Source organism: Pezoporus wallicus, unplaced genomic scaffold (assembly GCF_028554395.1).
Source record: "Pezoporus wallicus isolate ANWC-B61680 ecotype Strahan unplaced genomic scaffold, APGP_CSIRO_Pwel_v1 contig_3365, whole genome shotgun sequence".
Lineage (NCBI taxonomy): Eukaryota > Metazoa > Chordata > Aves > Psittaciformes > Psittacidae > Pezoporus > Pezoporus wallicus.
In genome coordinates this window covers 2,642,685-2,654,887 of record NW_026640883.1, presented here as the reverse complement: position 1 = coordinate 2,654,887, position 12,203 = coordinate 2,642,685, and the positions used below count along the sequence as shown (strand labels likewise).

Here is a 12,203-nt window from a genome sequence, read left to right as displayed (position 1 = left end):
TTCTGCACCAGGAGCTGCATCTTTTCTGCAGCGCCAGTGCAGCCCTTTGAATACACTTACATGCAACCCTGAGTTGAGCTCTGGAAATGGCCTACAAATCCTGTCTGAACTGTTACTCTCCTATCACTGCTCTACAAGGAACCTCAGTGCTGAACACTGGGCCTTCACTAGCAAAACAACTGCTTAGAACCTGAATTTCAAGGCTGAGCCTCAGGATGTGTGAGTAGAGATGACCGCATCATTTATGTAATGGATGTGCTCCATTTCCTGTTCATTTGATTGATCCAGCCTGAGAATTCAGAAATTTCCCTTGCTAAAATTACTAAATGATTAACCATCCATATCCCTCTCACTGTGCATGCTGGTCAAGCACAGGCCCTCAGCCAGCCCAGTCCACCTCTGTTCTTTCTTGCTCTGTTTCGTATCAGGTTTTCAGTTTTTCTCTCCTTTTTGCCTTCCAGGTTCATGTAACTAACACAGGATTTTTGAAAGCCCACATCCTTGTAACATTTCAATTTCACTTAATAAACATCCTTCTCCTTCCTCCTCACTATGTTTCTGTATGTGTTTTTTTATAATTATTGTATTACAATCTCCCCTAAATTTTGGCCTGAAAACTGTTTGGCATTCACAAGGCATTAAAAATGATTTATTCTGTCCTTGAAATAGGTGTGCAACTCCTCTTAATGTGAGAGCTCAGACTGGTGTAAATCACAACTAAATTCACTGATGTCAGTGGGCCTGCACAGGTAGAACTAGCATAAAGCAATGGCAAAGCAAATCTTTTTGTATTGATCATGGCTAAAATCCCAAGAAAAAACACCACAATTGTCTTCTGTTCCATCTCCACCTACAGGACTGAATTAAAAATATACTCAAAAGATGTACTAATAATAAATTGTCTGCAATTCAGGAGCAAACCTTTTATTTTTGTTTTGCAAGGACAAATCTTTCTCTTCTGTTCACACACAGACACTCACATATTCTAGTCTTTCTGAAACAGTTCACGCTGAGCAATTGTTCCATCCTCCATGACCCACAATGAACCCATCTCTACAGGCTCATATAAACATCAGCAGACTTCTTTAATTAATGTTTCAGGGTCAAAGGAAAAAAAATTATAGATAAATGTATTTAAAGGCTTTGAAAGCTTCATGGCAGTAGTCCAACACTGCCTTCTTTGACTTTGCTTGCTGTCTTAGACAAAGAAAGCAGCCCACAAAGCTTAGAAAAATGATATGTCTCTGGGTCTGGGGCTCCTGTCACCTGTCAGTCCTCTGATGCAGCACCATGATATATGACAGTAGACCAGCACTTGAGTGATGTATTACAATAATATGTCAGTAATGCAGTGTTGCATTGATAGTGCTTAATAACCAGAGGACTTAACTGGGGAGAAGGCCAAGGAAAAAAAGAACTGGGCAGAAGGAAAATCCAGCCAAGTGCTACCTCACCTTGTTGAAGTGCATGGTGCCATGAGTTCTGTGTGGGAAATGTCTCATTTGTCTCCAAACAAAGACTAGAAGTTTAGCAGCAGCATTCACAGGGAGGTACCTGGAGCACAGGGCTAAATCTCTGGGGCAAGAGAACTTGTACTTGTGGTTGCACCAAGCTCTGGACTGAACCAAGGGAAAGAGGCTCTTCTCCCACCTTGACAATGCTGGGCACACTCCTGGCAAGTAGGACAGTGACTATAAGCCTCTTCAGGCTGATGATTTTAGAAGGGCACTCATCTTCCAGTATAGTACAAGTCCATCAGGTGCCTCTCAGATTCTGCCTTACAGTAGAACCCAGCCCAGTTCCTCAAAGAGCGTGAAGACAGAGCCTTGGGTGGTTCAGGCATGCACCCTCCTCCATCACTGTCCTCTGCTGCAGTGTGTGGGTGAGGATGCAGCCGACCCCAGCCAAGCCTCATTGCACTTGTGGTTTATTCAGTGGTGGGCGTGAGGTTGATGCGTTCTCAGCATCTCATCTCTAGGTGCTCCCATTATACAGGTAATGAAAGGCTTTCACTGCACGAGGAACACAGGAGCTTCGTTAGTCAGCGAGCCCAAGCCAAGCCAAACTTTTCAGTATCAACACACCAAGCTGGGTAAAATGGCCTTGACAGTACTTTTCTCTCCTGTACTACAGATGTCCAACACCCAGCATGGCAGCCTTGGGTGCTGATGAGCACCACAGTTGTAAGTGACGAGGGAAAGATGACTGATGAGCTGGCTTCAGCAACAGTTATGATGTACTTTTCCTGAGCAGCACCAGGAAAAGGGTGTATTTGGCACAGCCGTAAGAATACCACAAAGTAGCAAACAATGCTTACACTGCTCTTAATAAAGGCATAATTCCATCTGTTACAGAAAAACAGCTGGATTCAGGAAAAGATTGAGCTCATGTTTCCAGAGTATGATAAGGGCTGATGTTTAAGTGCCTGCATTTGAGTTCACAGCTGTACTTAGCTGGGTTTCTGCACATAGCTGATTACTGGGTCTCAGCGGTAGCCTGTTAAGCCATGGTAATGTCATTATTTGTGCTTGTCTGTTCATTACTTCATTTACTTCATTTCAGGATTCCATGAACAGAAATGTTACACTGGCGTTGCTGTAAAGGGCCAGACCTAAAGATTTCAAAAGCTGAGTGATCTTCCATGATGCGGGAGGCTTCTCATCACTCCCAGAGATGGCCAACGTAGTCTTGGTTGCCTGACCTTTTCAGCTTACTGACATAAAGGAAGAACAGAAATAACTGATAGCTAATTTCAAAAGGGAGAATTAAACAGATACCAGCTGCATTCTGAAGTAATATGTACATAAAAGATTATCTCCATCAGGTCAGAGAAAAGATTTGGCTCCCCTCCCCGAGACCAAAAGTGGACACCTGGGAAGGAGCATAAGCAAAAGGCAGCTGCGGAGAGGTGTTTCCCAGGTAACTGCCATGCTCCAGAAATCTGCAGTTTGTGGACTTCCAGAGCTAAAGAAAAGGGCAGGGAGAGGATGAGTATGTATGCCCGTGGAGTGAGAATGCTGATGCATATCCAGAGACACATTTCCATGCTCTCTTTTCCTTTCTAAACAGTCTCTTATGCCAAGTAGTAAAGAAGTTTTTTTCTTTTTCCCTTCTTTTTTTTTCCACCACGGGCACTCTACAGCCTCTTTCACATTGAAGTCTGTTAGACGAGAGCATGGCATACATGGGGCTTTGTCTGCATAAACAAGTAGATGTGCCCTCCTATTCACCTCCCAAGTCTTCAAAGAGAATCAGCCTGTGGAATGTAAAGACAAAGAGAGGACTTTTGGAGGGGAGAAGTAAGAAAGAGATGTAGTTGTTTTATACTCTATCTTAAAAATCTTGCCTTACACATTTCTCTGTTGACCCTCCATGTGCTTTGCATTACCCTGAATGACAGGGTTGGAGGGCTAGACATGGCAAGGAAAACTCAGTGAAGACAGAGCAGACTTTGCCGAAAGGCAATTTGAGAAGAACAAGCACTGAAAGAGCAGCCGGGGTAACTCTGATGTACAAAAATACATTTATTTTCAACAATTTCAAAACCACTGCCTTTTTTACAGTAGAAATATTCAAATGGAACAATAAAACCAAGAACAGTATATATATATATGTATATATATGACTCATGCATTTGTATTACTGAGTTTAATACAGGTATTGCAATTGTCTGTCTCATTTAATCCTTCAAAACCATGGTGGTGGTTTGGGTTTAATGCACTGTCCATCATCAGCAGGAATGAGATTCGGATTTGGTTTGTCAGACCTGGAATGTGTGTGGGAACTGACTGACGGGAACGAGAGGAGAACAGGTTATCTTTGCACACCCCTGAAAGCAAAGGTTATTCCAGAAGAAAATGCACACTCTCCTCCACATGCTCTTATTGACGGCAACTGCAACTGAGAAACTCTGCAGTCTCCAGTCGCTATAGCCTCATCTCTGATACTTCCAGGCTCTCAAGTACAGGTTAAACCAAGTAGAGGATCAGGGTGTTTATATCAGATTGGTCAGGGTGTTTATACCAGATTGACAGCCATACAGAGCCAAAAGCTTCATCTAGTCCTCAGGTCTCATGCATTATTCCTAAAATACAGCTAATAAGGTAGAACCCATTATGAGGGAAAAACTGGCAATGATAGAGGGCACTGACCCAGTCTCTTGCTCTCACTTTCTCTCTCTTTTCCTCTTTATACATCACCACAGTATGGTAGGTATTTACATTCTATTCATGGCATTGGCTCTTTCCCACGTTAATCTACAGCTTCAAGGATTTCCATTACATTTTCATCAGGATAAAACTTGCAGGGGAAAAAACTTCATGACACCCTCAAGTTGTTATTTCTCAGCATGACATATACAAATAGCAGTGGCCAATACTCCATACTCTGCTAATGCCGCAGTTTGGTGCCTTCCAAAAGATCGCCAGTGCCCAATCCCAATTTGCAGAGATCCCATGGATAGACAGAGCCCTAGCTATCCCATTGGGACATACTCGTTACCCATCTAATATCCTAAAGGAGCAGCTTTCAGTCATAAATACAGGCTTTTTTTTCTGCTGCTATCATCCATAGCTGTGCCCTAATGCAGAAGGTATGATCTGGCAAATGTGGTCCCATGTACATCCTAGAGAGCTTTTTCCAGACGTAGGTGGAGCACACTGTGGTCCAGACAGCAGTGTGACAAACTATGTTAAAAAGTAGTAATACCCAATAAGTCTCACAGATCGTGAAGTTTGAACCAACCCAGGAATCAGGTAGGGTCTTTTGACATTTAATCCTTGCTCCATGGATTTTTGTTTGTTTATTTGTTTTGTAGTGCCTCTAGAATAATTTTGGACTGAAAATGTTTTTCTGGACAGATGTTTCTCAAAAAGGTAACTGTATAATTCAGAAATTTCACATCCTCCATTGAGATTAAATTTATTTTTAACAATTAAAAACGTTTCCATTTTTTCAACAGCTTACTCTCAACTTTTCATCCTTGCTTTGTCCCATCTGTTATGAGATATTTATTGGTCACCTTTAAGACTGTAAAGGGAAAAAATATAAAACAAATGCAAAAAAACTGCAAAAAAGAGTGGAAAGAAATTGTGAAAACTGCAATACTCTGCCTTTCTTTTTAAATCAATATGAGATCAATCCCATGGAAAACCTAGAAAACTCCAAACAGCAATGAACACTTTCACTTTGTTTCCTGGTTTATAAAAGAAAAAGCTAATACAGAAAACAAGGAGTATTTCACATTCAGTCCTCTAGAGCAGCTCGCAAAAGCAGTCCCTCCAATCCCACTGATCAGCTAAGACTGAGATCAGCCCACAGTTCAGCTCAAGGCACACAGGCCTTGTTGTTTACATAGATCTCTCCCATCTAAACCTAAGTGGGAAGCTGTGGCCTCGCACTAACAGTGTTATCACCAGATTGGGACATTACTGTAAACTACTTTGGTGTTTCAGTAGAGCAGAGACAGTAATGCAACAGTTTATGCACATGCGATGGATGGAAACTCAAGGTTAAATAGAATCACACAGACATCACTCTTCAGCTTATATTAGGAACTAGAGCAGAAAAGTAAGGGAGGAAACAGAAAAATATTTTTAAATCAAAAGAAAGGCCCTACAAGCCTGACTGAAATGGAGGAGAAGGGTTGAGAATATTTAGCTTTCGGACAGTATTTCCCTACATTTTGGCTTTACAATTTGGGTCTTTAAATATGCCCTGTGTTTTTCTCCAAACTGTGTTTAACTACTTTTCTCTCCACCTGCAGACACATCAGGATTATAAACTCTGAAAGACATTCCAGCCCATCAACAGAGTGAACACATGTAGCTGAAGCTGGTTTGTAGCCATCTGGCACGTTGCAATGCAGAGAGGTAGCAAGTAACACCTAAATTCTAGCCATCTTGAATTTCTGTCCAGATGTACTAAAAGTGATGTGGAGTCCTGTATCCAGATCCTAAAAAAAGGGTAGCAAACATTGCCATTTTTGCCATCTGTTACCTCACAAACACTAGAACATCTTCCCAAACAAGCCTTCAATCTTCCTTAAATTCCTGCTGAGTCTTAGAACTCAATATTTGCAGAATAAGGTACATTTTTAACATCATTAACTCAAATGGATAAAAGTAACTCACCTCTAATTTAACCTCTTGCCCCAAAACTCCGCCATTCCTGAGGTATATCCTCAACTCAGTGTGCTAGAAGATTCCTAAAGAGGTTTTTCACTGTCTTTTCTTAATTAACCTCCCTGTTCTTATCAGAAAGCACCAACCCACCATGCAGAAATTACTCTGATGGCATTTCCATCCAAAATTGGAAGCAGCTGTTCTACAGCACGCATAAGAAAGACCTTTCCAAGCAAAGTTATGCAGATCTGACCCTCCATTCCCCTCTCCAAAGAGCAGTCCCTAATCACATGCATTATGTTCAGCCAAAATTTGTTACCCTTATGCATCCCGAATAGCACTTTACTTCATTAGCTTAACTTTTAAAAGCATGACTTGTCACTGGGAGCAAAGCTACTGCACCCTGGCCTACTGCTGAGTTCAGGTTGTACTGGGTACCGCAAGCACACTGGTATTTGCCCACACTGAGATGATGATAATTTCACATTTGTTTTCCTCATTTTCCCTAATGGATGTCACCAAGATCTTTCTCAGAAATGGATAACAGTGACAGAGGTGGACAGATGATGAACATTATTAAAATATGCATGACAGGCTTATAGTCTATCCTGCTAATATCCTTTTCTGCTCCATCATAGGAAATGATGCCCTATATATGAAAAAAAGGCTTGCAGTTCTACAAAGAGAAATAAACTATGCTGTTTATAGACAGCAGTGTCAGATTGAAATATGACAGACAACTGGAACACGGCTTGGAACCAAAGCGTGATTCAAATGCTCACCACAGTCCCTGGCTGGCTGGAGTGTACGAGAGCGCGCACATGTGTGTGTACGTGCGTGCATGTGCGTGCATGTGTGTATGTGGTTCAGGTTTTGTTTCAAACATATCTTCTTTTACTAAACATTAAATTATTTCCCAAGAAATAAAAAGCTATGTACATTGTAATTATCTACAATAGGCCTTCGGCATCCTCGCTATACACATGCACGGGGTTTGGGCTGCATTCATAAACTCAGGCGTGCTCCTTCACTGCTTATGGTGCTGTCCCCTCCAGCCAATCTACGGTCCAAGATGTGTGTTTGCTCTGATGTTTTTTTCCCTTTCTCAGCAGTCAACAGTGCCAGAGGGTGACTGAAATTAAAAGCAATTAAAAGAGGCAAGATCCTGCAAACAGTGAGACATGCATGTCATTGGAAAGCTACGGCTGTTGGCACATTGCAGAGCCTGGTCCAGCAACCCAGCCTGAGCCCTCCGGGATGATGAAATAGCTGATTCATGAGTTATTTTGAAAAAGGCTGAAAAGGGACAATTTACCTACAATGTGTTGCCTAAGGTACTATACCTGCCTGTTTAATTTGAATACTTAATTCCCATTCTGTATTTAACAGGAGGCTGGCATTCAAATCCTACTGCTCACTTGACTTGTTCTTTGCTTTTTCTTTCTAATCTGATGAGTATTCCTAAATATTAAGAACCCCTGCTATTTATGAATGCAGCCCTGGTAAACAGAAAAATCCCACCCCACCCCCTCCCAAATGATAATAATGACATATAACTCTTTTCTTTTTTCATAATAATAATAATTATAACAATAATAATTACAAATAAAAAAATCAGAAATGTTGTAGACCAAGTGGATTCTCAGTATTAAACACTAGTGCAGTTGGGGATTTCCTTTGTGCTTTCACTGTTGGCAATTGTTGAGATGCTTCCTGTGGAGGAGAAAATGGAGAAGAGAGTCAGGGCAGTGGCCTTAATGGTTTGTTCTATATTGCTTCTCACTCCTTCTTAGGATGTGGTTGTGTAAGTGTAATGACAGCAAAAGTGCTTAAAAGTAACACATCTTTTTTCTGCATTTGCAATAAGCATGGAGCGTGCAGAAAACTTGCTAATACAGCTCAGTTGAGCAGCAATAAACTCATTAAGCTATTAGGGACATATTCAATTATAATGATAGCACACCAACAGCGGAAACTTGGTTCAGCTGATTTTTCTGAGGGTTCAGGGAATTCGGGATGCCTTCACAGGAGAGACAGGGTCATGAAGAGGCATAGGTGTGAGCAACAGCTATTATTGCTATTGCTATTTTAGGTTTCTACTCTGGTCATGTACCACTGTGAGAAAAGCTGAAGAACTGTGAGAAAAGCTGAAGAACTGTAAGAAAAACTCCCTGTTACCATGTTGTAGAGAGAGATTTGCTCCCTATTTCTGTGCCTCAGGCTTTGCTTGTACCTGGGGTCACAGTGGCTGCCTCTCCTAATACCCCAATAACCAACAATTTTACCCAGACTGTGAAACAATCCCCAGCTGAGGGCTGTCTCTCACCCATCACTCGCGTGTCCATCTCTTTGTCCATCAGCTCCTCGGGGTCTGTGAACTCACTCAGAGTGATTTTGGGGGCATTTTCACTTTGGCTGACAGAGCCAATCATTTCCTGCTCCTTGTCATGCTGAACTTGGGCATAGATGTTAATCCAAGGGATTTTCCTGTGCAGGAAAAGAAAATGAGGGGTTAGATTTTGTAACACTGGGATCCTCAGCATGTCATTGACTGATCAGACAGATTAAACTGAGACCAATCCCAGAAATGCAGCCCTGACAGTGATGCAAATATCAGGTCTCAGAATGGTGAAAGCATCACAGTGAAGTTCAGCTCTGAAAGTGCCGTTAGCATCCACTAATTCTAACAACAGCCTAAAGCTACCCCAAATCTCAGGCCACTGCCTTCCTATCCTGTGCTTAAAGTCTCTTCCAGCTGTAAACCTAAATGTTTTGGTCCCTGCCCTTTTAAATAAGAAGTTGTGCACACAGTGGATACTGCACCCAGCTCAGAAAGCAGCAATCAACTAAGCAGAATCAGCTGCAACTGCCAGCTCTCCCAGTATTTATTATATGATCAGTGGTGCATTGGAAACCAAAAGTAAAAATCAATTTGAGCACTACTATCAACTGAGAAAAAAAAATAGCCTCACTTGCTTCTATTGACAGGCCCACTCTGACTCAGTAAGAATTGCCACATCAGAAAGAGTTATAAAGAATTGGTCCTGCCTCAGAGTACACAAAGGATTTAGACCTTATAACACCCACCCAAAGTCTATTTGTTGTCATTTCATTGCAAAAACAGTTTGCCATGCTAACACAGATCATGCAAATTTGCAGAGACTTATTTCCCCTTGCTGCTCAGGAAGCCATGAAAGTGAAGGGATTATTTCTTCTTCTTTCAAGAGAAGTTAACTTGGACTGCTAGAAAGATATTCTTGAAAGTCAGTTGGTTAGACAGATAGATAAGCCTAGCACAGATGGTTAGATAGGCCTAGCACAGATGGTTAGATAGTAATCCCTGGAGGAATGCAAGTTTAAAATGAGAGAACTGAAAAGTAATGTGTCAAGCATCACGGAGGTTGCTAGGATTATCTGTGTGTAGTTGCCTGTGGGAAGGTGACTGACTGGTTTTGCTAATGGCCCTGCTAAAATGAGGAAAATTCAGAGAATGTTTTCAGTGTCTTAAAGCACACAGGAGAGAGAAAGAAGAATTCAAAGGAGGCTATATAAAATGCCATACCTTTATGCTAACTTGTCTGCTGTTGGATATGTCAGAGATTGAAAGCAGTGGAAATTGCCTTAGATCTCCTTAATTCAATAGACCTATGCTGATTTTACTCCAGAGAAGCTCTGTCCTCAAACCTCTTGTGCTATTGTCTTGATTTGGCATTCTGTTCTTAACCAGCAGCAAGTCAGGACATACTTAGGATGTTTAGCAACAGTTAACAAACCTCATATTCTTCTCCCTGCCTTCTAACCTTTCTTTTTAACCTTCGGGCATGCTTTAAAGGCACTAGAAGACATAAGCGCTACACAGGGAATGCACATGTTGGATGACAGAGGACAAATGCATTCCTATAGGATTTAAGTGCCTAGAATACATCTGGAGGTGTGTAGACACATGGACAGGAGAACAAGCCTGGAGATACTGGATAACTTAGTTTTGCTTCCAAACAATGGAGTGGTAGAGAAGTGAGAGTCTTCTGAGGAAAGGTGAGAAAAGCTCTTTAGAGTTGTGAGGCAGAGGGCCTCCAGGTACTCCAGAGAGTTAGGGGAAAAAGAAACCAAGACAGCTGTACATATGTGCATCCGTACACACACACCTAACCCTGCTGTGCCTTCCAACATAGGTGGCCACAATGTCCCACTATACATCTCTGAGCACAAATGCACGCACACGCACTCCTGCATTCCTGTCCCAAGACACACATACACTAATTGCCCAGTTATTCACCACCCATACACATAGGATATTTACCTGTTGTATGCTCAATCTCCCAGAAAAGAAAAAATCTTTTTGCAAATTATTTCCCTATTTTTCCCCCTTCTTTCCTTTTCTATCCAGACTCCTCAACACCTCTCTGGCAGCAGTGTTTGACATGCCTGCTGGGTCTATAACTTGATGGATTCACAATAAGGAGTCTGTGTTCAAACCAGAAAGCACAGATTCTACAAAATTTTAGAATTAAAAATTCATGGAGGCCCATGCTCTCCCCACAACCTTTTCCTGTAAGCAGCAGTTCTGTATCCAGGCTAGGATGACTTTTACTTAGAAAAGTACATACGGCTAAGGGACCTCTGCATCCCTGAGAGCTAGAGGAAAGTTTTGGTTTTTACCTTTTTTTACCATTAAGAATTGTTGCATGTTCTCACTTCTGATCCATTGAGCCAGAAGATTCAGACAGAGCTGAAAAGTTGCTTTTTGTTCTAAAAAATCAAGCTAAGGACACTCTGGGTATCTGACTTAATTCTAAGCTTTGTCAGTCTGACCTGGGTTTGCTCTTTTGGCAACAAAACTAAGTGGATGAGCTTTGGGCTAAGCAAAACTTATGCTTCAACTGCCTTACCCCTCACTCCCAATTTATGATACATTCAGTTTTCAGATAGATTTTAACAAGACAGGGTCTTACCAGCCCTGGAGCACAGCACTTGGCTGATGGCTTCTAAGCTCGAGTCTCAAGATGCAAGTAGCACAAGAGTCAGTTTTATGTGCTGTAGTAGCATAACATGACCTGGAGACTGCCAAAGCAAAGAGGATTACCCAGCACCTCACTGCTTTCTGGCAGCTAAAATATACAGATCCTTCTTTCTGGTAACTGGTTGGTGACCACAAAGCCAGACATTAGGCCAAATCTAAGAAACTGTCTCACCAAGACACAAAGAAAAGCACAACTTACAAAGTGTTGTACCTACATCTTGACACATGTCCCAGTGAGACTTCCTTGCCTTCCTCTTCCTACATCTGGGACTGAGAGAAACCAGCAGCTGCTTTCCCAACAAGTTATTAAATCAATGCCATAAACAAGTCCCATGTTCCATTCCCCGTTCACCTGGAAACCTGTATTACACCTCCAGAAGCTGAGCGAGGATTTCAATGTGCAACAAGCAAGTCACACTGAAGGCCTGGAAATCTGCACCTGAGCAGATTCACACATATGGGCTCTCTGGATATTGTCCTGGGCCACTGAAGTCAGTGAAGGCTTGGTAACAGATCTTAATGCAAACAGGGTCAAGCACTAGAAGCAGCACAGCCCACTGATTTTGACAATGGTTAATGCAAGTGGTTAGAAATTCTGGGGGGATTTGAACCTGGAGACTAGGATAAGATACGTCTGTCTTATCATTCAGTTTTTAACATTGTTTGTATCCCACTAGCATCATTAGACTACTCAGCTTACCTTGGGCTGCAGAAAAGCTAGAGGAAGAAATATAGCTGGAATCTGGGCAAGAAAAAGTATAGCTTCCCAATTTGGAGGAACTACTTATGTCCAGTTTTAAGTTGTTGGGTTTTTTTACAAAGTCAGACTCAACTTATGCTTCTAATACAATATTTTGCCACTGGACAGAATCAGGGCACACAGACCATTTAACACAGTAAGTACTGTAATGAATGCAAACTTCCTCCTAAGGATCTCCATCTGCCTAATATATATTCTCGAAAGGCAGCCCTTCAGCAAACAGGCCATTCTCATCCCAGTTTTGCCAGTTTTGTTTCACAGCTGGCAGCAGCAAAGTGCCATGGGCCAGCCCAGATCCTGC

General features: G+C 41.9%; 1 protein-coding gene across 1 annotated transcript in view; it reads right to left on the bottom strand.

Moving 5' to 3' along the window:
* Positions 1-5,986: 5,986 nt before the first annotated feature.
* SORCS3 (sortilin related VPS10 domain containing receptor 3) overlaps positions 5,987-12,203 on the bottom strand; it is a 297,645-nt gene continuing 291,428 nt past the window's right edge. Inside the window, exons 26-27 of the mRNA XM_057420990.1 lie at positions 8,449-8,609; positions 5,987-7,835 (exon numbers count right to left, since the gene is read on the bottom strand). Coding sequence (XP_057276973.1) covers positions 7,771-7,835; positions 8,449-8,609 — 226 coding nt within the window. The 3' untranslated portion in view covers positions 5,987-7,770. The remainder of the gene's footprint in view (positions 7,836-8,448; positions 8,610-12,203) is intronic.